Here is a 25,046-nt window from a genome sequence, read left to right on the forward strand (position 1 = left end):
AGGACAAATAGTAAGAATGTTATTTGGTATTATGCTGGTTTACTGAAGTGGTGGTCACAGGTTCTCCAACAACCATCATTCACCAGTGTTGAGTAGTGAGGGAGGCTTCCCTCTTGTTGAGGTGGTCTTCAATCTAATTAGAGAGCTGTTGGTTATGTGTTGGTTATGTGTTGGTATGTGTGCCACTATGGCACCCTTAGGCTTATGGCACCATGCTTGTTATTGTTGAGATTTATAGGCATCATAGCTGGGTAGCAATATTGGTGTTTCTCTCCTTTGGGAGCTCCTAGTACCATAAAATTTAGTCCTCCATGAGGAGGCTTTCAGGTCAGATCCAGCTTGGCTCCTCCGGGTCTTTTGTCTGAAGCACATAGTTCCTTCAGTAAGCGGGCTTTACCTTCTATTCTACCTCTGGAAGGCAACCAAGGGCAGTAACAACAGCGCATAAAGTTTTGGGAGTCTGTTGGTCAGGACCAATAACCCAAAAGAGGATTTCACATTCCTAGTGTTGGAATTTTGTTAGCTAGTTTATGGCTCTTTGGAGGAGCGTTGTCAGCCCCAATGGGAAAGTTTCATTAAACTATGTATGTGTAACTTTACACAGACTTACTGTATTATAGGTGTTTTTAGGTAGACAATTACTTCCCTGTAGTTTTTCAGGCATCCTTACCTTACCCTCTTTTCCCCCTCCCCATTTCAATCCTCTCTCCTCTTCCCACTGGAGCCCCACTGTTCACCTCTCAGTTGCTGCTCCTCTAGCCTGTACCATGGTCACTTTTTACTTTCCTAGTTTCTACAGTTGCTCCAGGTTATGGACTCACATCTGCAGATTTGGAGCTAGAGAAAACATACAACGTTTGTCTTTCTGAGCCTGGGGTATTAATTCAGTTTTTGTTTGCTTTTTTTGTTTGTATATGTGAGTATTCCAAAAATGTCTTGACTTTAAAAACATATTAAGAGCAGATAAACTAACAATTGATTAAAAGAAAGAAATAGAAGCAAATTACAAAACTACAGCAATGAATTTTAATGCCTTCTTGATGCTTTTTCAGTTATGCCAGACAGTTCTCTGCTTAACAGTGAACACGGGCCAGTGTTTGAAGTGGGACTTGTCTCAAAGGAAATATAGCTTAAGTATGAAATAAAAGACTAGATTTCAAAGACTTTCCATAAAGAAAGAATGTATATCATTAATAAATTTCTCCATGGTTACATTTAATTTCATTTGTTTCATACATGTGTTTGTGTCTGTCTGATAATTTTTAATTGTCAATGAAGTTTTGCTGTTGTGGCACACATATTTTTTCATAGTGCTTGTCCAAGTTATCTACATGTGTGTGTTTTTGTTTTAGAAATAACACCATCTTAACAGGAAACTTTGAATAACTTTGAACAGTAATTCCTTTTTTATTTTCTTGGTGTTTCATATGTAGTTATTCAATATCAACATCATCTTTTTGACTTCTTTGATACTGCTTCCAGCACTGCAGTCCTTTAAACTATCTCCCTTTGATTCTGGCAAGTCTCCTAGGGATTGAAATAGGTCTCAGTGAAGGTAGTACTGAGCCCCATTCATGTGCTCAAGTCAGATCATTGTTCCTAATAATGGCTTGAGTGCTTAGATAGCTCAGCACTTGTGTCTTGAATTGCTTGTCATTTCTTTATAAAGATGTTTCTGGAAACTGGTCCATGGGATTGCTCTTTTATTATTTCCTAACAAAAAGTAGCATGATCCTTTATTAGTTTGTTGAAAGTCAGAAAAAGAAAAGCCTTTTATATTAGCAAAAACAAAATGCTTTTCCTGGTACAGAGAATAAGGAGGAAAATCAGTCGTGAATTACAGTCTTGTGGAAGTTACATTTTAATATAGATCATGAGTAGACTGTCACTCTGCCAAGGGCTTTAACCTCTTTTGTATTTTCCATTATACTTGAGCCCAGATTGTCATCAGCTACCATGAGTGACCTGTGTAATTCTTCGAGAGAAAAGTTGCAATAGACGTAATAGTATGGTTGTCATGGAAGCATCTGTTATTTCATAAGGCAATTCAGATTTGATTGTTACAGATCCATGTTGAATACCAAACAAATGGGACAGTAGCTGTAGCTAAATCACGATTGTCATTTCTGTCAGGTGATTAGGGTTGCCCTAGAAGAGGTACAAATGGTTGAGCTGTGTAAATTCTCTCAACCAAAGAGAAAAGGTCTATCTGTCATGGCTGTCGAGAAGCAGCTTGTTAGCTCAATGAATTTCAAACTATTTAACCTTAACAGTTCCATTCCCTCTCCACCCCACACCAGCATACAAGTGTTATCAGTGTTTTGGAATTAGTCTTCAAGGGGTATCTTAAGCATATCAGTAATTTTCTAATGCCTCACCCTCCCTGAGGAGCAGAAAGGGCATGGGATGGGGGTTGGTGGGGAACATGAGAGGATGGGAGAGAGCGGGAACTGGAATTGATATGTAAAATAAGATTGTTTCTAATTCAAATTTTAAAAAAACATAAAAAAGATAAAATGCAGCCATTTCTATGTCTAACTAGATCTCACAGGACAGTGCATGCTATATTTTAAAGACCTAGGTGTTACCTAAATGAAATGCCTGGGTGGACATTAGAAAACATTTAGAAGTTTATAAAACATTTCTTGGGATGTATGCAATTTAACATTAGACATTGTACTATGCATTTAAATTATGACATAAAAATATTAAGATTTTGCAAAGTGTAAGTATATTGTCTGTGAGGAGCTTGGTACTAATACAGCTTAAACAGTAGCTGCAAATTTAAATGGACACACCCAACCTAATGATTTAAGGACATTTCTGTCATGCTGTAAATAATACTAGATGGGAGAAAGGGTCAGTTTTTGCTTTATGGGAGGAAGTGTAATTGGTGAATTTACACTGGTCAGTCTAATGGTCATCCTGATATTTCCATTGTTTGACATATTTTGGGTACTTATGAAACTCATAAATAGGATTAGATGACCTAGAAATTGCTAACATTAAAAGAATTCATTTTGGGAGGAGGACTCAGTGTGCCATCTAGTGGACATAGTTAGTTTTCTGGTCACCAAATATTCATGATCATTTTTTACTTTGCCTCTGAAGTGCAGTTTTCTGGACACCTTGTCCCTTGGCCTTTTTTGATTGTTCATGCTTGTGTTACAGATCAAGTAACTTTACAATTTTGCTATAATTTTATCTTATTTTGAAAATTGTATTTGAAAGTAAGTGAAAGCATAAAAACCAATCTAACAACTGTGATCTATTTGAGCAACAGCACAGGCTAAAAATAAAATGTTTGGATTTTTTTCAGTTTTGATTAGCTACAAAAGAACCAATAAAAGCAGAAGTGTGGTAATTATTAAACATCTCATTATATATAGAGAGAGAGAACATCAAAAAGGTCATTTTAGTCATTTCTGTCTTAAAATAAATTTAACTTATTGTATTTCTTTTTCTTTAGAGAAATCCAAGGCCTGTGACTTACCAGTTCCGCCCCAATTTAGATTACTACAAGGCACGGGGAGCAGACCTTATGAATAAAAGCCGGTAAGTCCCTTCCCATTGGCAGTTGTTACGAATCACAAACAGTATCAGAAGTCATCAGGAACTTTTAGTATTTCCTGAAGCTTATTTTCTAGCTTTAACATGCCAAGGCTGGAGTGTAATGAATCATTGTTAAATAAATTGTCTAAGTTCTTTAAGACATCATGAAATATTTTGTAATGGTGGCAGTATGAATTAACACAAGCACTATAGTAATCTGTATGGAGTGTTCTCAGAACACTAAGACTAGGTCTACCTCATGACACGTCTGTACCACTGCTGAGTATTTATCTACAAAACATCATGTCACATCCGTATTTGTTGTGTAACTATTTGTAATATTTAGGTTGTCCAACAGCATAGAGGTAGATAAAGAAAATGTAGAATATATACTCAAATTTTTTTAGCCACAAAAAGGCTGAGAAAGGGGAGAAGAGGGCAGTATGGGGGGGTATACTCAGCATGTAACATATACTTGCATGGAAAATGTCCTTTTATAACATAGTATCACGACAATGAATACATACGAGATGATTTTTTAAATGTACAAATATACATTTTGAAGTTAGCAGTTTCATTTTTCTAACACTAATAAACCTGAATAGTTTCTACTTGGTGTAATCTCTTTCTGGATCTTCACTGTTGGATGAAAAGAGGCAGTTCTATGATATATTTTTAAATTATTTCAGTAACAAAATTAAAATTGCATTTCCCAATTGGCTTTAGAACTGCAAAATAAGCTTATAAATGCATCTTGTGTGATCAGTGATTGCATACATAGAACTCTTAAGGGTCACTGCAGGAATAAAAAAACATTAAAATCGTACTTTTAAAAGAAATTAACATTGGCATAAAGGGTTGATGAACAGTTCTGTTTTTTCATAATACTATGCTTAGATGTCTCAAGAGTTAACTTGTCAAACCAGAACCATTTCAAATTAGAATGCAATTTCAGAGTTTACTCTAGAAAACAATGTTAGCTGTGATAAATGCTGCCAAGTTGTCCAAATTCTTTCCTTAAGCGTTTTCCTGTGTGTTAACTTCTCTTGAAAATTCCAGCATCCTAAATATACATTTATGGAGTGCATACATACAGGGTGTTCTGCATTAAAAAAAAAAAAAAGAAACAACTGCCACTTGGGAACTGGTAACCCAAGGGCTGTGGGAAATGTACAGCAAAGAGGCTGACTTTTAAACTGAAATCTGAACCCTTGAATGCAACAGTGAAAACAATGTGATGCTACTGCAAAACTAGCCAGCTTTCATGAGGTGTTTGTCCCATAGTTGAAGGTAATTATGAGACCAGTTCCATAGCCCATAAGACTTATCTGGAGCTGTGTTCTATTTGTTCATTTCCTCCACGTCTTGTTTCACAACTACTACCTAGTTCATTTAATTCAACAAATTTTATTGAACATTGGGCTCTGATTATTTTAGACACCAGAGGTACCTGTATAACAATCATACTCAAATCCCTGCCCTCAGGAATGTTACTAACAGTTCACTTGAATTTCCTCCTCTTTATGCTAGTTGTTTAGTTTTTGCATGTTTAAAAGAAAAAGAAAAAAGAATATTAGGTTCATTTGTTGTATAAGGTCTTTTTATCTGAAGACCCTTCTGGTTCCTGCCCAGTGACTACCTTTTGTGAAATAGCCAAGGAAATCTCAGTATACAGCAGTTCATATTATACTGCCACTTAAACCTCTTCCAAAGTTTCCTTTTGCCATCAATCATCCAGTCCTGTGGGTATTTGTGCCACTATCCCCTTCCCTCCACTCCTGTGGGCTCTGGTTCTTACCATAACTTGGAGTGTTTGCACTTTGGCTCTTCCTGGCTGATGAGCACTGCTCCCACCTGAGCTCGCCAAGCCCTCTCAGGCAGAGCCCTGTCTAGGGCCACCTCCCAAAGGACACTCTTTATTGTCAGTCTGTCTTCTCCCTGTCTGCTGTCCTGATATCTTTTGAGAATTCATCCTTGTAAAGTACCATCATCCCTCTTGTTGTCTGTCGGTTTTGCCATGGTAATGGAAGCCAGCTGAGGTCAGTTACCTCTGTTATTCACCCACTCATGTCTCCTGGGAAGCAAGACTTGATACAGGGCAAACACGTAACAAACAGTCCTGTTTCCAACACCATTCTCACATAAATAAAAGTACTGTGTATGCTTTCCTTTCTGGCCTTCCATGGTTTTATTTTACCTATTTATCCTGCTGTCCTTGAATTTTTCTTGTGTAGATACTAATTTTTTTTTACATACTTTCTTCTAAGTGTACTGAGATTCTTATACAAATATCATTTGATGAATGGGAGAAAAATTTTTCATCATCTCTTTTGAAATTTTAGGGGTTATTAGATTTATTATTCATTTTTGCATATTTATGTGTGCTGTGTGAGTTTGAGTGCACCATATTGTGCAGGTGCCCACAGAAGTCAGAGAACTGCAGACTCCTGAGAAATGGACCTATAGGCAATTGTGATCCATCATGTGGGTGCTGGGAGCTGAGCCCAGGTCCTCTGCAAAAAGAATAAGTGTTCTTAACCACTGTGCCATCTCTACAGCCTTTCTTTTGAAATTTTAAAGCTTAAAATTGAAATTGGATCAATTTTAAATGTCATTTTTTTTTAATGTCATTCTTATTAAGTAGAAAATATCAGAGGCCAGTAAACTAGGAAGGAGTTAATAGATGACAGTGTGGATGTTGGCAAAACCTAGCAAAATAAATTCCAAAGAACATGCTATGAAAAAAACAAAAATAAAGAACAACCTGCCTTTTTAACCAACAACCTTATAAGTAGTGGGGAAATTACTGATGAATTTAACTGTACAATAATTTTTAATGTTTATTATGCTTTTGTTTATTTATCTGTGTCTTTATGTGTATATATATATATATGTATGTGAGTACATACACCCCACGGCTAACATGTGGAGTAGGACTCCTTGAGGGAGTCAGTTCTGTCTGTCCACAGCATCATCAGGCTTCATGACAAGCGCCTTTGCCCACCAAGCCGCGTCCCTCTTGCCACCAGTGCCACTGATATTTCTGAGTAGATATACTCAAAATAGAATACAGTGAATCAGAAGACAAATGCACAATTAGAGAAATGTCTGTAGTAGATAGAGCTAACCATATAAAGTTATTAATAAAGAACATGCACAGTTCATTAAATGCACAGCTTTTTAATACCATGCTCTTTTCCGTCCTCCTCCTCTTTCTCTAAATTACAGGACCCCTTCCAGGCTTTTGTGTCTGTGCTCACTCCCTATAGAACTTCAACCTAGGTTAGGGCTGCTCATCCTAACTTATGTCTTCAGTTTTATTCCTTCTCTAGACTCACATATTCCACTATTTATCTGTTTCCCTTAGATGCCAATATACAGTCTCAAATGTAACACTCTTTCTGAATGAATTCTTGATTTACCCATACCCCCATGCTGCAGGACAGTTAGCAAGACAGAAGCAGAATTCCACCATTGCAAGTAATACCACCCAGCTTACTCACAGTTGTCTTTGACTCCTGTTCTGTCTCATTTCACCCATCAATTCCACCAGCAAATCCTCTTCAAACTATGTCCCATAACAAATGACTTTCCTCTCTGTACTGCCTATATCAACGAGATCACCACATTTCTCACCTCACCACTTGGCTCCTTCTGGCCTCTCTGCTTCCTCTGGTTTTCTCGCACCCTTTCTGCCCAGCAGCCAGATTACTGTAAGTAGGAGTATACCACCCACTACTCAGAGCTTTTCTCATGCACCTAATGTTGTCAGGTCCCCTGCATGCTACTGGAAGAAAAAAAAAGGATAATATCGCCCAGCTTCAAACTCTGTAACCTATAGCAGCAAGCTGCCTGAAAAATATACTCATTCAGTAGTGGAACAAACGTTATAGTAGGCACTCACTTCTAGATTGTATATGAGTCCTGCTCCATGAGGTAGAACCCATACCTGACACTGCTGAAGTGGCCAAGAATGTGGGACTAGATAGGTCCTAGGCCTAACGGAAAACCTACTACAATTATTCTGCTAAAGGAACATAGAAATAAGATTATTCCTAGGATTATTCCTAGTGACAATTATTCCTTAGAAATAAAATTATTCCTAATATTTCTCACCCCTCAACAGAGAAGCTCCTTCCTGCAGGAGATGTTAATTAACACAGAAATCTGCACCTATACAAAGTACAGAGTGAGAGACTTGGAGTAGTCATTCTTAAGTGTAGGATGTCTTCATCAAATCCCTCCCCTCAAGTATTTCTCCCAGATTCTCACCCCCCCCCCGATGTTCTTTTTTTTTTTCCAAGAAAACACTACCCTGTAAAGATATTCTAGTCCTCTGGCTCTCAGAATCTTTCCACCACCGCTTTTCACAATGTTTCCTGATATCTCTGATTACTCCAGGTTATATAGTAGTATTTTTTGATGAACAGAAAAACAATCATTTTGATAAAGTTAACTTTGCCTGGTTCCCTCCCCCACCCCCAGTGCTGTTTGTTTCCCACTGTTGGCTTCTCTTGTCAGGGCCTCCCAACACTATCAGCCAGATGCAGTGATTTAATAAAGAATCTAGTGATGTTCATGCTTATCACACATTATAGAAAAGAAGTGGAAATTAAAATCAGGAGGAGTAAGGTTGGAACCTAAGGGAAAAGATGCAAACATCTAGCAATGATGTATGACAATGTGTACTAGAGAACCAGTCGAGCCTTAGTGCCACCTTAAGTGTTTTTATTGCAGGTCTGGGCTTATAGGCAGGGAATGCCAGTAATAACTAAGTTATGCTACTCAATCTCAGTCTCTCCAGAGGTCCATCTGACATAAAGGGCTCGGTAGGGTGGAGGGGTTGGTCTGGGAGGAATTGGAGGGAAAGTAGAGCATGACTATGATCAAGAGGTCCATCAGATGTGGTGTGTTACAGGGTCTGGGTTAAAAAAAAAAAAAAAACATGTATTTCTCACAAACCCCATTGTTACTACAAACTGGTAGGTATGACTAAAGGGCTAGTATTATCAGACCCTCTTTTCAGGCAAGAAGCTTGGAGGTGATATTCTAGTACTGATTGATGATTCAGTCAGAGGCCAACCAAAATACCATTGGACCAGACAGTATTAGGGAAGCCCAGGACTGCTAAAAGGATGCTTACTGTACCACAGAGATCTGTTTTTGTCTAGAAGTTGTATGGTACTAATACTGGTGTTTAAATCTGTGTTTCACCTCAATTTAAATTTTGTATGTGGAATGAGGTAAAAGTTGAGGTTTATCTTTTTTATATAGTACTTTAGTTACTGTTTTATTGCTATGAAGCGATATCATAACCAAGGTAGTTTATTTAACAAAAGCATTTAATTGGGACTTGCTTACAGTCTCAGAATCCATGATCATCTTCGTGGAAAGCCTGGCAGCAGGCAGGCATGGTGCTGTAGTAGTGGCTGATCACAGGTAAAAGGCAAAGAGGCCAAGAGTCCGCCTGGCATGGGCTCTTGGAACCCCAAAGCCCACCTCTACTGACATACTTCTTCTAACAAGACTGTACCTCCTATCCCTTCCCCAAACGGTTACCAGAAGGGACCAAGCATTCGCATAGATGGCCTGTGGAGCCACTCTCATCTGAACCACCACCCTTACAGATCCAGCTTTTTAATACTATTTGTTTGGAGGCTTTTCCTTTTCCTGTTGAATTAAATTGAATTTCTGATTGAAAATTAGTTTGCCACACGTATCTAAGTTCCTTTCTGGACTTTGCCCTTTCTCTTAAAAGACACTGGACTTTATTATGAACATTTTAGTAACTTGATTTTTAAGTGAGCTATCTTCTCAACTTTCTTCCTTTTCCTCATTTTGGCTATTTTTGGCCTTTGAATTTTCAGGTCACTTTTATGATGAACTCTTAGATTTGTACAATTTTGGAGAGATTTTTGGCAGGAATAACATTAAACCTATAGAGACTTTGCAAAGAACTGATATCTAGGAACCTAGACTTCATCTTCATTTAGCCAGACCTTCACATTCTTAGCTATTTAAAAAGTTATTATTATAGACATCTTACATATTTTTTAAATAAGATAAAATGCATTTCTCCTTTTCTATATCTAATCTGTGCCTTTGTTTTCACAAATATGACTGTTGTCTTTTATTAACTCACATTTTACTTACGCTTTATTGACTTCATTACATGCTAGAGAACCAACGTTCAGACTCTTAACAGTTAGTTCTTGATAATTAACTGCAACTACCCTGAATTTTTGGGAAGGTATTTGGTGATTCTCAAATTGTGGAAAGAGTGAAGAGAAAAAAAATTGTTAGTAAGTGAGCAAATTAGAAGCATGCCCTCTTCCATTTTTATGTGTCCTTCTAAGCTAGAGTCTAGAGAGACCCCTAAGACTGCGAGTGTAAGCTATGCTTACATATTAGAATGGTTCATATGGCTCTTATATATAAGGCCAGAAAATAAATGAAAGACTAACATTCAAGAAGAAAAGTGTTTATTCCTATAGATATATCTTGGGAAACTTAAAGGTTTTAGAATTGAACTGACACACTTCCCTTACAACCTAGATTCCTAGGATTAAATAATAGAGGCTAACTTTATCTTGTGGTTTTAATAAAATCTGGAGTTCCTTCAGATGTAAAGGATCTTTCCTAAGAAACCTCAGCTAGGCATAATGGCTCATGCCTTTAATCCCAACACTTGGGAGGCAGAAGCAAGTGGATCTCTGTGAGTTTGAAGCCAGCCTTGTCTACCTACATAAGAGAGATCTTGTCTGAAAAAGAAAAATAATATAAAAAATAATATGACATGCAAATTAAAATTAGATGTAAATGGATTTACAAGCTGAGTCTGATGGTGTATACTTATATTCTCAGTATTCAGAAAGCTGGGCAGGAGAATTACAAGTTCAAGCCCATATATGGGGCCATGTTTCTCATTTAAAGAAGAGGGTGGGGGGTGTATATGAGAGGGGTAATTTCACGTTCAGGTAAGTTTAATACACCTGAAGTAACAAAATTTAGTAAACTAGTTCACTTTATAGGATTGAAACTCTTCAACTTATAAGAATTTTTAAGAATATTAAACGTCCTGAATCTTGAGAGAGAGAGTTGCAATATAGATAGATGTGTAGGACTAAATATCATGCAATCTTTTATTCTCTGGACAATGGCCAGTCGTGGGTCTTTTTCTCTTTACGTGTTACTGTGTGTAACCATAACTAGGGTTAGTTTAATACTATGTCCTTTTTAGCAAAATAATAGCAATAGCTTATTACTATTACTATCTCCCCTAGGTTCTTGGCCCCATTAAGAGTGATAAGCATGAGTTAACTCTTTCGGAACTGGCCTTACATGCAATTTTAAAGTGTTCTATCACTTGCATAACATTCCTGCCACTGTTTGTTCCAGTGGACACAATGTGCCTAGCCGGTTATCATTGTGTCTGTCAGGGTTCCCATCTGGAAGTAGGTGCAGGGGATGACTGCAGTGAAATTGTGTTTTCTACACACAGCAGAGCAGTTCCGCATCTGAACTCACAGCACTTGTGATTGCATGCTCAAAATCAAGCCAGACAAATCTCCAGCATGGAAGAGAGACAGAAGCCCCACCCCTAGCTCAGGAACTGCTAGGGGAGAGAGTTCATTTTCTTCTGGGATGCAGTTCCTGAGAGTGTGCCTGTGCTGCTGTAGGTAGCCTCATCTGTGCAAATGTGCTTAGCGCTAAGTGCACTCAGTGAGCTAACAAGAAAAAGACAAGCACATGGAACTGGGAGAAAATAGTGGTGGGTATGTATGAGGAGGAATAGGGTTAGGCTTGACCAAAGCCTCATATCTATATATGAAATTATCGATAAAAATATTAAACACTACCTTAAATGTTAGAATTATCTTTAAATTGTAAATGCTAATATAGACATTACAATAATCTAAGATAGTACTATCTTGCAACTCTGGCAACTAACTGGAATTCCAGAGAGGTTGCTGTGCGGGCACATAAAATAAGTATGAGCTGTAGCTCAGATATCTACTCAGAGGAGCTCAGTAGTAACTAACTATCAATATACAAGAATGCAAAGGGGAGGTTGTATCTATCCCCAGAGCAAGGTGTTGTACGTAAAGACAATCTCTTAATATGATTGAAATCAGCGTACAAGGGTTTAGGTAGCACTAAGGAAGTTTTAAGAAAGGTGGGATAGATTTTCTTTCCTCCTCATCTGCCTACCCCTTTGCTACCCCTAACCTCATCTTGTAACCTATCCTACTTCATCTCTTCTCTCTCACGTCCCATGTGTCCTTTTGCCCAGCACATGTTCTTCCTCATCACTTCTTTTACCCTCTCTTTGTCTTCTTTCAAGTTTTTAAGACTCCAGCCTGCATGAGAGACACGAAACATGCAGGTGTTTTTTCTTGCTGAGTTTGGGTTACCTAGCAGATTTTACCTTCCAGATGCATCCATTTTCCTGCAAATTTCATTTTTCTTTAAAGCTTCATAAAATCCCATTGTGCATATGCACCACATCTGTATTGTTAATCTGCTGATGGAGATCTAAGCTGGTTCCATTTGCTGTCATGCAAAGAGCAGTAGGAAACATGGATGTCCATATATCTCTGTGGTAGGATGGAGCCCTTTGTCTATGTCCAGGAGAAGTATACTGAGTCATATGATAACTTTTGTTGTTAATTTGTTGAGTGGGGAACCAGCATTGGACCGAACCAAGCCCTCTGAATGTGGGCGTCAGGAGGCCTGGGCAGTCTATGGGACCTCTGGCAGTGGAACCAGTGTTTATCCCTAGAGCAAAAATGGACTTTGGTAACCCATTCCCTATGGAGGGATACTATTGCAGCCCCAGTCAGCCATTTCCAGAGTCATTGGAACTGAGCAAAAGGAGTCCCACCATAGTCCAGTCAGCTGAATTACTATGTGAGTGTTTCAGAGAGCTTCTCATTTCTCCAGAAAATGCCCATTCTGCTCACAAACAAGTTCCAAAGGCTTAAGTTCTCAGCACTGTTTTAAATCTCTCCTGTGCTGTGCAGTCTTCTAACAGTGGACGATAACCACGGAGACTTCAGTCACATGAATTTGCTTATTTGGTGTCTCGTTAACACGAGATTCATTCCTCAGACTGTTTATTCCAACACTGTCCATTACACTCCATTGCCAGTGACAACTGTGGCAACTCCCATGACTAGTACACTCCATAGCCACTAGTACCGTGGCAAGGTATTTATTCTGTCAGGTGAAAGACATTGCTGTTTTATTCAGCACTAAACTGAATAACTTTGATGTAGAAACTGTCATGCCTGAAAAACAACCATGGAAAGCATGCTTTTCCTGCAAGTGCATGATTTGCTGTTGCTGACATCTTAAAAACACTCACCTTCAAGCATTGTTTTATAAAGAAAACATGCTTCTAGAAGTTCTGAGTAGTAGATGAAGAGTATGTTTTTTTTAAAAAGACAAAAACATTTTTAAAAGAAACTCATCGCTTTTTAAAAGCTATTCGCATGAAAAGAAAAATCTCTAAGCACAAGCTTGATCTATATGTTTTTGTGGTTATTAGTAGTAATGACGGTACATTAACCACACTCTCTTGATAATGCTGTAGCTGTTTCTTGGTACTTGTATCAACATATAAATTTCACAACTGGCAATATGGGAATTTGACTGGTACATTTTTGTTTATATAAAGGGGTAACAACATTATAAACTTCTTCATATCTTTGAATTATGGATCTTGATTTGCACACAGCAAGACTGAAGTGCAGCTGAACGTGGCAGCCATCTTTGTGCTGCCGCTCCCTTAGACTTGTGTGAATGACACGTCTGCTGAATGACACTAGCAGAGGTGGCTACCTCAGCAACCTAGAACTGATGAGTCCTTTTTATCTCAGTCATTGTTTCTCTCAGTAAACATGGATTGAGACCCTTCTCTTGCAAGCTATGGTGTGTGCAGATTGAGTGTGTCCTGCTTCATTAGAAAGGTCGTAAAAGCTGAAGAGCAAGTGATTCTAAGCACTGTATAGCCTGACTTCTGCTAGGAAACACTTTAAACAAATTTTTTGGTAGAACATTAAGTAGCTCAATTCCACAAATATGAAACTTGATACAAATTGGATCATTTGAATTAATTGTATTAAATTATTTTTAAACTGCATTGAATTATAAGTAAGTAAATCTTCTTTTATAACTCTTTTAAATTTGATTAGTCCTTCTCCAATGCAATGTAAGCCCTTCAGTACCTAGCTCATAACATTAGCTAGTGCCATTAGAGAAAACGTTATGGAAGGAAGAAACATGGTGGTGTTTCCTTTTTATTACAGAACTATAGATGGGTTCTGTTTCAGAGTGACAGTTAGTAATGCCAAGCATATAGCTGCCATAGGAAAAGGAGAAATGCTTTAAAAGTGCTGCCAAGTAGATCTGGGTGAAGGAAATGGCAAGGTAACTAAAATCTAATACACTCGCCTCACTTTTATGAGAAGAGACTGTCTACTAATGATTTGAGAAGTAAAAATAAACACTTTGGTATTGTCATGGAGTTGCACGACCTCTTACAACTAAAATAATTTATGATTATAACTAGTCTTCAGGATAATAGCCCTGAGATGCACAGCAAAACAAATATTCATTTGGTTTTCTCTCTTTGCCAGACAATTTATAACACAATCCTAGGAAACCATGGAAGGCAAGAAAGATAGTATAAGATAGGAGACTATGGAGGTATGGGTGATAAAGGGGTTGGTAACTACTGGGTTACAACAAGAAAGGACTTTTGGATAACTTCAGTGCAGGTTTTACATCATATGCATATTTATGAGGTTTTGTATTAATGTGGTTTGAATATAAAATATTCCCCCCAAAAGCTTCATTTGTCTAGCTTGGTCCTTAACAGGTGTATCTGACCATTGAGATGTAATTGGATCATGGGGACTCTCAGATATAGATTATTTAAGAATCGCTCATAGATTCTTAAATGATGACATTATTAGAAGATAATAGAAAGTAGGAAGTAACACATTGTTAGAGAATAGATTATTAGGAGTCTCTTGCCTGGCCCTTCATGTCTCAGTCTCTCTACTTTATAATACAATAAATAAAAGACCCAGAGACTGATATCGGGGTTCAAACTTCAAGCTGAAAGTTAGAAAAGCAAAGCAGCCATCCACTAATCCTTACCTCTACCTCAGGCTGAAAGGGTTGACTCACCAACTCCTTTCGGCGTGAATGCTCCTATCTTCAGTGTGGCTGGAATATGAATGCCTCCTGTTGAATTCCTGATACTGATTTATATACCTCTCATGAGTCCTGGGATTAAAGGTGTGAGCTATAATTCTCTTTTAGACTGATTCAATCTTGTGTAGATCTTGGTGGCCTTGGACTCACAGAGATATATCTACCTCTTAATCCTGAGTCCTAGAATTAAAGTTGTGTACCACCACATTCTAATTTCTGGCTGCTGGGATTAAAGGTTTGTGCCTGGCTTTTCAAGCATGTGTCTGACTTTGCTTTCTGAATCCTCAGGCAAGCTTTAATAAGTCATAAATAATATATCACCACACTGTCTTCCATGAAGTCAACAGCTCTGTCTACAGTATGCTCCCAACCATGGTGACTGCCTTGTCTTGAGTCTCAAAGGAATGGAACCAGAAACCTGATGATTTGAACCCTGAACTAAAATAAATCTGTCTTCCAGTCAGTGATGGCAGTGACAGTAGCATTACAGCTCCACACTGTCACCTTCGGCAGCCTTAATTTTAGAGATCTTAAGTCATGTAAACCTGGATCTGTGTATTAAGCCAAGAGAAGAATTTTAGGATAAGCCAGTATGAAATGCAGTAGGGGTTTATTAAAAGAGAGATTTCCATATACATTTTAAGTCCATTGATAAGAGGTAATGGAAAGAGGCACTTGGAAAGCAAGACATGCCTCAGAATGTGGGTGGGGCTTCTCAAAGAAGAGTAGTGGTTTATTAAAAGACATCTGTGGTGCACATTTAAGAGGATGGTGAAGAGGCAAAGATACTCCCAAGGTAGGGCATGAGCTTGCAAAGGGAGAGTTGTAATTAAGAATCTCAGCATTAGCCATACATACTATATTGGTAGCTCTCACATTACATCTCAAAAGATTGTAAGAAACTTCCTATCTATCCTGTCTGTGTGTGACAAATGAATTATAAGTGGCTATGGAGATGCATTGGATGGGGTTATCAACTGAAGTAAAATCAGGAATCAATGGGGCTGTACAAGGGGTTTCTGGTGAAATTACTAGAAAATTACAGACTTATAGTTAGGAAAAGAGAAAGTTGCTAAGCAAACGGTGTGAGTCCTTGATTCTTAGCTAGCTGGAGGCATGGAGCAATCTCTAGGGCAAAGGGTTTTTTTCCCCTTCCTGTGTCCTAATTTCCCCTCTTCTGCCCCGCCCACCTCCTTAAGTTATTAAGTCAGGTATTCTGTTTCAGCTAAGAAATTCAGGCTAACACACTCTGTGTGCTTGGGCAGCTGCACCCTTAGAAACTAGTGCAGAATTGGCACAGATGCGCCCTGTAGAAGAAGAGATGATGAAATTCGTCTTCCACAAACCACATTACTATCCTGTGTCACATTAAGCCTGCATTTCTTTACATCCTTCATTTCTGATCTAGTAAACATCTTTTTCAAGGTTAGAGAAGTTTTTATTCCAGTGGAATATGTGAAATAGCATTATCCTCCAAGTTAAACAGTATTTTCCCACTTCATTGGCTTTTTCTCTTTTTCATCTCAAAGGACCAATGCCAGAGGTGCCCCTCTGAATATACACAAGGTCTCCAACAGCCTGATTAACTTTGGAAGAAAGTTGATTTCCCCAGCCTCGACTCCAGGCAGTATGGGTGGCCCTGTACCTGGCAGCAGCAGCAGCTCTTTCTCTGCTGCCATCTCCAGCAGAACCTCTGAAGAAGCCCCAAGGTATCATGTACTGCAGCAGCACAGCAGCAGCAGCAGCAGCAGCAGCAGCAGCAGCAGCAGCAGCAGCGACTGATGAAATCTGAAAGCATGCCGGTACAGTTGAACAAAGGTAAGAGAAAATTCCAGTAAACTCAAAGAACCTGAAATATAGTCTCCGATTTTCTCTGACTTGCTTGTAAGAAACCAACATCCCAGAAGTAGAAATCCATGAAAACTTAATTTTTAAAAATCTGTTACATGTGATTCTTTTTAATTTAGAGTTTAGTTATTGATTAAGTACATTTTTGAGGTATTTTACATGGTATTATCACAGTGTGGTTTCTATTTTTGTCAGATAGATAGATGCCCATATGACATGATGATAGATCTTTCTCAGCATAGAACTCCTGATTTGACTTGTTCTTTGATAGCTTTCAGAAGAATCTGGGAAGGGAATGCACAGTAACTTGGGCTGTACTAGTCATAGCATTCAGCAGCATGACAATGATTTAGACGAAAATTTGTGGTCTTGTCTCATCCACCTGTTTCATTGCTAAGTAAAACAAACTGAATCTTTAAGAGGAAAAAAGCTAAACCAAATCTTAAGTAGCCAAAATCAGCACTAAGTGGTACAGCCATAGACCTGGTATAAGAACAGAGAAACCCTGAGGGATGATGGGGAAGAAGGCACTGTCCTGAGCACTCTTGCTGCTCTGGCTTGTTTCAGGGCCTGTCCAGTGCTTCCCCCTCCTTACACACTGTGCCCACAGGGAGCCTTGTTCATTCCTACTTAGAGCCTTTGCCCTCATTTCCCATGCTGGCCCCTCCTCTCGTAGCAGACTAGAATTAACAACACTTCTTTCCCCTGGTGGAACACTGAGAAAGCAACACGATGGCAAACACTGCACAGAAGCATAGTAGTTTGTGGCCATTCTGTCCCAGTACACATCCTGGCTAAAACTTGATTCATATCTTAAAGGAATAACTATGTTAATAGCAGCATCAATAACAATGGTAGTGTCAGCACAAACAAAATTAAAACTGTGTACTTTGCTTAAGGATCTCACATACAAAATTATTGTAAAGGTTTCAAAATTGGAATTTAAATTGGAGTTTAGTCCCTGGTGATGCCAATTAATGTGTCATGCACATGTGTACCCATGCATGTACATCTGAAACCCTCCATTGCTCTCATCATGTTACTTAGTTTTTATATTTGTCTACATGAAATATTAAGTTTTATATGATTAGTGTTTAAGGTGTATTACAATATTCAGTTTTCCTTCTATGAGAGCATCTCATTTAAAATTACATTTTCTTTTTAATGTAGAGCTGTCACACATGATTTAAAGAAAAGAAGACATCAAATCATTAACATATTGAAAATGTATTTTAATGCCAAGAGACATGCCCACTTCCAGAATGGAAATGAATGTTATTTTATATATCTCTTAATTGTACTGTTTTATTGTTCTAAACAAATATGATCTCAATATTGCTTTGATAACAAGCTTTAGTCTGTTGTAATTCTAACTGATGGCAGGCAAATGAGTCAGAGAATCTCTTAATGCTTTAGCTTAAATTTTCTGAGAAACCAAGCCAAATGACTATAGAAATATAAAGTTGTCTCTCTAAGGAAATGTCAAGTATTAATATCACATAAGTGAGAAAGGAAATGCATGGAGATGGGACAATTGGTGAAAAGTAATTCCCCAGCTTTAAGGAGACAACAGAGCGTCAGCACCGTATTGGAACATGAATGTCACTGAAGCGCTAGTAATTGATCCCTGTCCTAAAGGAATTGCCCTTGTTTTTTGTTTTGTTTTTAAACAAACTCTTCTAGTTTATTTCTGGCTCATTACTCTCATATCATCACCCACCCCACTCCACCCACTCCCCCCCCAAAAAAAAAAACTTGTCCACAACATTCTATTTTCACAGCAAAAATCCCTGCTATTGTTCCTAGTTACATAAAAGATTGATTAAAGTGAAGAGTCAAAAGAACCATAGATAGAAAGGTGCTGTTTGCCTCTGTTCACCTTCTCGTAAACCCTAAACAACCTAAAACAATAGTTCAGCACTGATGCCTAGGGAGTCTGCAAGCTCAGAAACCCTGTGGTGCTTTGATGACTAATGTGTCACTAACTTTACCCTGAAGAGTCCTCCTGCACTGGCCCTTGGTGCTGATTTCCCACAAAAATCAGCTTTGCTGTCTTCACAGAAAGCTCTTGGACACAGCAAACTGTCTGGAGTCTCATGCTGTACAGAACCATCCACCTCATGCCTTTGAGGAGAGATAATGTGCTTGTTTGTAAAGATGAAAAGAAAACAAATGGCTTTTGTAGGTCGTAGTTATCTCTAACTGTAAAGGGGGAAGTCATGTCACCCAGATGCAAGCATGTGTATGTAGCTCAGAGTGCATGGTGTAGTGTGTGTATCTACTGAAGAAAAAAGTCAGCAGAGCCATTCCCTCATCTGTTAGTAATATTTATATTAAAATGAGTCTTCCATGTCTACATAGAGAATAGAGATCTTAAATCTTGATAGCAAAATTGGGTAGCTGGTATAAACTTGAAAATGTACAGAAATTAGGCCCACCCTCTACCAATCAATTTAGTTAACTGTATTATGAAAATGCAGGTTGCTACCATTTCTACTTATAAACACTTCTTTGGGATATGTTCCTATTAACAAACTTTATTTGTGTTATGGAAGAACATTTGTGTGTTCTTTTTGTTGATAAAAATGATGTAATGACACCATGTGATCAACCTACAAATCACAGTTACTAAGTGGCCAGAACACTGAGGGATATTATTTAATTTAAAAGTCAATTTTTGCTAATATGCTAATATTATGTATATTGATTAATAAATTATATATGGTATATGGTATATTAATTAGTAAATGCATATATAGGAGGGATGTGAGAGGGGTGTTATAGAAAAACCAATGAAGCAAGCTTGTTAATCATAGATTATACCTGGGAAATCGGGTGCCTTTTAAAAGACTTTATTTCTTTTGCTTAGTAACCTCCAAATACCCTTCAGACACTGCTGTCTCCAGGTTATTATTCTGACAGTGGTGACTGTGCTCATTGTTGAACACTGTCACCCCAGAAGGAAAAAGAGCAGAAAGTCCAGTGTCTGTGTGCCTCCACTCCTGGTGGCATCTCTTTTTGTGCTCCTTTTCTTTCTTGTGGGTTATTAAAATGTGCTCTCCCCGTCCCTGTTTCCTTTCTGTGTTTAAAACTGTTTCTTTTTTATTTGAGCACTGCTTTGTCATAAGCATTTACTGTGGCTCCAATTTGTAATGAAATATTGCCTATAAAAGGATGCCAAGTTAAAGGTATGCAGTTCACAGATGCATTTGTAAATATATGTGGTAAGCTTGGAAATCTTTTCCCTGGCAGCATGAGCTTCCTTAGATCTTAGGAATTGCTTCAAAGTTTAGTTTAAAGTATTTCCAGATATAGGAAAAAAGCAATTTCAAAAGAATGCATGTAAATAAATGATGTATAAGTCCATCTGAATAAGTCGCTTTTAAAAGATATATAAAAATCACACTAATATTTGTTATATCATAAAATTGACTCAGGAAAATCTTTTGATCACTGATGTTTCCTATCTCTAGTGTAATAGTAGGAGCTCGTGTGCTTTTCTTCCTGCAGAAGCAGAAGAGACTCTCCATAGGAAACACCCTGTTAACCAAATGATTTCCTTTAAAATATTTCATGTTTTCTAAGCTTCCACTGTATTTTCTGTTCTATATTTTTAGTTATTTGATAAAATTATTATAAAATTGAGTATGAAAGACAAAAGAAAGGTTCTCTATTGTCTTTTATGATATCTAATCCTTTTTCTCTTACAAAATCTAGGTGATGTAGTTACAGGAAGTGGTGCTCAGCTTTCTGTTCCTGTCCAGGCTCTAACTGACCTCCAAGGTACAGTTGCTACAACATGCTTTCTCCTCCTCCCCTGCCTCTCCCTCCCTCTCTCTCTCTTGTCTCTTGTCTCTTGTATTTGCTGCACCACCCCACCCAGACCACCATTAGAGTCACAACCCTCTCTCTCCTGTTTTTTTTTCCTGGCCTTACCCTCCATTCAGCATGTAGGTCCACTACCACAGTTTAGCCACTGAGTGGCACTGTTGTGTAAAACAAAAGCTCCCTCTCAGGGCCTACCTTGGTGGCATCAGGCTCTGATGTGGATTTTTCTTTTGACTTTTTCTTTGCATATGATTCGGCCTGTGCTTGAGGCCATTTTAACCATTATGCTCTATAGGCTTGCAAAAGAATGGGCTTTTGTTATTGGATAGGGTTGACAAATTTGTTCTAAGATGTGTTTATATGCCACGATTACCCATAAAATTACCTAAAAAATTACAATCAGCCTTTTTTAACAACCTGTTTTTTAAATAAACATTGTCTTCAAATTAAAACTTTTGTTGTCCAGTTTAACCAGTGTGGCCAGTCACCATAAATAGTGAGTGATAGTGACTTGTAATCAGAGTGAACACCTTAATATTAACCATGTGTTTGGTTTAAGAAATTCAAAGAGGTAATTCATTTTTTGGTAATTCCAGGGATTTTAAACATAAATGTTTAAGATTGATCCATTAATCTTTTACTTTGCACATTTTTGGTGAAATAAAGAGATTATATTACATGGAAATTTTGACTTAAAGAGTTTCATCAAATTCCAACAAAAATGGGAATACTGCATTATTAATAACTCATACCATGTTTTGCTTACCTTAAAATATCCACATAATAAACAAATAAATTCTATTTGTATGAAACACTATCCATCATTCCTTTTTATTTTACTGTGATTGTCACCGATGTTTATTCAAGTTTATCCAACAAGTGTTTGTTAAGTGCCTGCTCTGTGCCACGCTGCTGTTGTTGGCCCCATGGTTTCCCACAGTGTCACCAGCTTCTTGGATACTACTTTCGCTTTTGATGACCAGTCAAGCCAATGAGGTTAGGAACGATCCCTTTTTCTGAACATGTTCAGAATTCCCTTTGCCCCCACACTGTGACAGAAAGTGTGTCAATCTGATGGGGGGGGGTCTAGCCATTTGATGACACATGGATTCTTAACCAGTGGTGATGATCCTGGGGAGGGTGGAATGAGATGACCCCTGCATCTCCTGAGCTAGATAAATCATTTGTGTTTTCCTAGCGGACTTCCTGAGGAGTAGGGAAAGAAGAGGTGGGAGCCAGGACAGTTAGTGGTGACAACTTGACAATCTGTCTGCTGAACAGCAGCGAACTCATAAAGAAAATGGAGAAATAACGTGAATTTCAAATTGACCATTAACTTCACACAGTGCTATAGTAGTTGTGTGTGTGTGTGTGTTTTTTTTTTAAGAAAAATAGAAATAGAAATGGGTTCATGATTTAAGGCAGTAATTAATTTTAGAAAATTATTAGAAAGTGTTCTTTTATATTTTACATTATAGATCGCAATAACAAAAAACCCACTTGCTACTGCAAAATTTGTTTTTTGAAGATTTATTTCCAAACATTTCTTTTAAATTGGCTTAGATTTTTCATTACCATAAATATCTTTAAAGTTGTCATTTCTGGGTATATTTGTGCCATTCAACAGTTCCAGTTAATTAAGGTATTAAATGTGGACGTGGGAAAAGCCCTCCACTTTCTTCTACCAACCTTCCTGCCATCCATCTCCCCTGGGGTAGCATCATGAGGTTTCATGTGGCTGCTTCTAAGGGAAAAATTGGGGAAGAAGATGGGAGTCACGTTAATTTGATAAGAGCTCACTTGTCTGTGGATGACTTCCCTTGGGGACGATCTAGAAGAGAGTGTTAACAGAAATGTCCAAGGGCAGGTGGCAAGCAGAAAATTGGTGGGGCAAGAAGAAGGAGGCCAAGTTGGCTGTAATAGAACACAATAAAGATATGAGACAGTTCCCCCTCCCAGGAGCAACAGAAGAGATAAGATTTTAAAACAAGATGCTATGTCCATTACTCTAGCTACTGTTGAGAGTGATGAGTGGTGTGATGAAGTAGACAAACAGTTCCACTGTGTTCAGCATAATTGTTATAAGACAAACAAATATCTTAAATTAAAAATGTGATTTTATGGAATATGTGTTCCAAAAATAAATGAGTGTCTTGGTTAGGTTTTTGGTTTGATTGGTTGATTGATTTTGGTTTGGGGTGTTTTTTGTTTTTGTTTTATTTTTGTCAACTTGACAGAAAAATAAGTTATATGAGAAAAGGAACCTTTTTAGATGAGAAAATGCTTCCAACATATTGCTTGTAGGCAACTTTGTAGTATATTTTCTTCATCAATGATTGCTATAGGTAGGCCCAGCCATGGTGGAGGCATAGTTGCCATCCCTAAGCAAGAAGTCCTGAGTTGTATAAGAGAGCAGGCTGTGCAAGCAATACAGAGCAAGCCAGTAAGCAGCAGCCTGCTTCAGTTCCAGCCTCCAGGTTCCTTACTTGAGTTCCCATTCTGACTTCCATCAGAGTATGAGTTTTAAGCTGAAATAAAGTCCTTCATCCTCGTGTTGCCTTTGATCATGGTGTTTTGTTACAGCAATAGAAACCCTAACTAAGACAGAAATTGGTACTGGGTATTGCTTTGACAAACCTAACCATGCCTTGGGGAGGGTTTTGGAAGGATTTTGGAACTGGGTTGGAAGAGCTCACAGCTTAATGAACCGCTATTGTGGAAACTTGAAAGGTAAGAGCAGTGCGGACATTAGAGGCCTAGCTTGTAATGTTTCCAAGGGAACAAAGACTCTATGGGGCCATTTATGTGATGTGTTGGATTAAGAATCCATGATTGTGATCCACTGGAGTTGAAGGATTATTATGATTAAGAAGAGACCAGAACCACTAAAATGAAAAGTATGGTCCAATCCATACTTGTTGGATGAGGCTGAAGAATGAGTCAGCTGTGGTTAAGCTGAGACCAGAATTACAGAGGAAAACTCCCTGGAAAGGGTCTCCTCTAGGTCTGCAAAGAGAGGCTGTGGTCCAGAGCAGACTGACACTGACCTTGTGCTAGCAGCTGACCTAGGCAATTGTGTAAAAAGCTCCCAGGCAATAACTACTTTGGAAGGCAAAGAGGTGTGAGGGGCAGTTGGGGTTTAGACTGGTGAATGTGCAGATTCTGTTGCAGTTAGAAGCTCCAGGATGCTAGAAGTTGAGATTTGGCACCTTGTCTGGAGAAAGTCCATAAAAAGAACCCTAGAGAGGCTATTGGTGAAGCAGGTGCAGCCCAGTTGCAGTGGAGAACGCAGAATAGTGAATGACCAGTCCTATGGATCAACCACCAAGTTGTGGAGTATAGCCAGCCTGAACCTACAAGGCAAGGTGCCTGTGTTGTGGTTGGCAGAGCCAGAAAAGTAGAGCTACCTTGGGTACCCAGAAGATCATGAGTTCCAGGCATCAGTCATTACGCTGCTGGAGTTTGGTTTTGCTTTGATTTCACTGTGACTGTTTCCTGGTTCTTTCCTCTTGAAGTAAGAAATATATAAAATTTTATTATCATTATTATTATTATTTTATAGAAGCCCTGAGAGGCTTTTTGTATTTTTCAGAGGAACTTGGAGCTTTGAAAGAAACTTTGGATGTTTTAAAGAGAGTGAGCATTTAAAGTGTTTGGATTGTAAAAGGAGGTGAATTTTAAAAGAAGGTGGAACTTCAAAAGTTAGAATGTTTTATATTATGGTATTAATATCAGTATGATGTCTTAAGGACAATGAGAAAGGAAAGATTGTAGTTCAAGAGTGATGTCTTTGTGTGTCAAGTTGACAAGGGGTAAAATGTGCTGGCTAGGTTGTTGTGTCAATTTGACACAAGCTAAAATCATCTGAGAGGAGTATACCTCAGTTGAGGAAATGCCTCCATGAGATCAGCCTATAAGCACACCTTCGGAGGCATTTCAGTGATTGGCGTGGGAGGCCACGGCCCATTATGAGTAGTGTAAAACCCCTGGGTATGTTTTACTAGAGTTTATTAAGAAAACTAACCCAGCAAGCCATTTAAAGCAAGCCAGCAAGCAGCACTGTTTGTTTGTTTTTGAGACAGGGTCTTACTATGTAGCCTTGGCTAGCCTCTAACTTCTCTTTGTAGATTAGGTTAGCCTAGAACTTAGGAGCTCCGCCTACCCCTGCTTCCTGAGTGCAGGGATTAAAGGCATGAATCACCATGCCAGGCCTTGGCCATGGTTTTTTATCACAACTGAAGTAACCCCAAGACAATATTGTTGTCATCATCATTGTCATCATTGTCCTTTCCTGAGAACGAGACGTGCAGCTTTGTCCAACTCCAGTCCAGGCTGTACAACTGCCTTCTAGGTGAGCTGGGGTAGTTACTGAACCTCTTGTTTGTAATGAGAGAATAAAAGCAGTCACTTGATTTACTTACATGGTGTTGTCCCAGTACCTGTTGCATAAAACTAGCTCTTGGCTGATACCTCCTCAAGTAATGATGATAATGGAAGCCTCACATACCTCTCTGGTTTTCAGGATCAAATTATAGAGGAGCCTTCTATTCAAGGATAATTGCAATAAACCAACACTTCTATATTTAATTGTTCTG

The 25,046-nt window shown here is 38.4% G+C and overlaps 1 protein-coding gene across 1 annotated transcript in view; it reads left to right on the top strand.

Annotated features, from left to right (window-relative positions):
- Tbc1d5 (TBC1 domain family member 5) overlaps window positions 1-25,046 on the top strand; it is a 433,073-nt gene that overhangs the window by 366,507 nt on the left and 41,520 nt on the right. Inside the window, 4 exon segments of the mRNA XM_027394567.2 lie at window positions 3,470-3,555; window positions 16,305-16,504; window positions 16,507-16,593; window positions 20,341-20,406. Of these exon segments, the coding sequence (XP_027250368.1) occupies window positions 3,470-3,555; window positions 16,305-16,504; window positions 16,507-16,593; window positions 20,341-20,406 (439 nt within the window).

This window comes from Cricetulus griseus, assembly GCF_003668045.3.
Source record: "Cricetulus griseus strain 17A/GY chromosome 1 unlocalized genomic scaffold, alternate assembly CriGri-PICRH-1.0 chr1_0, whole genome shotgun sequence".
NCBI lineage: Eukaryota > Metazoa > Chordata > Mammalia > Rodentia > Cricetidae > Cricetulus > Cricetulus griseus.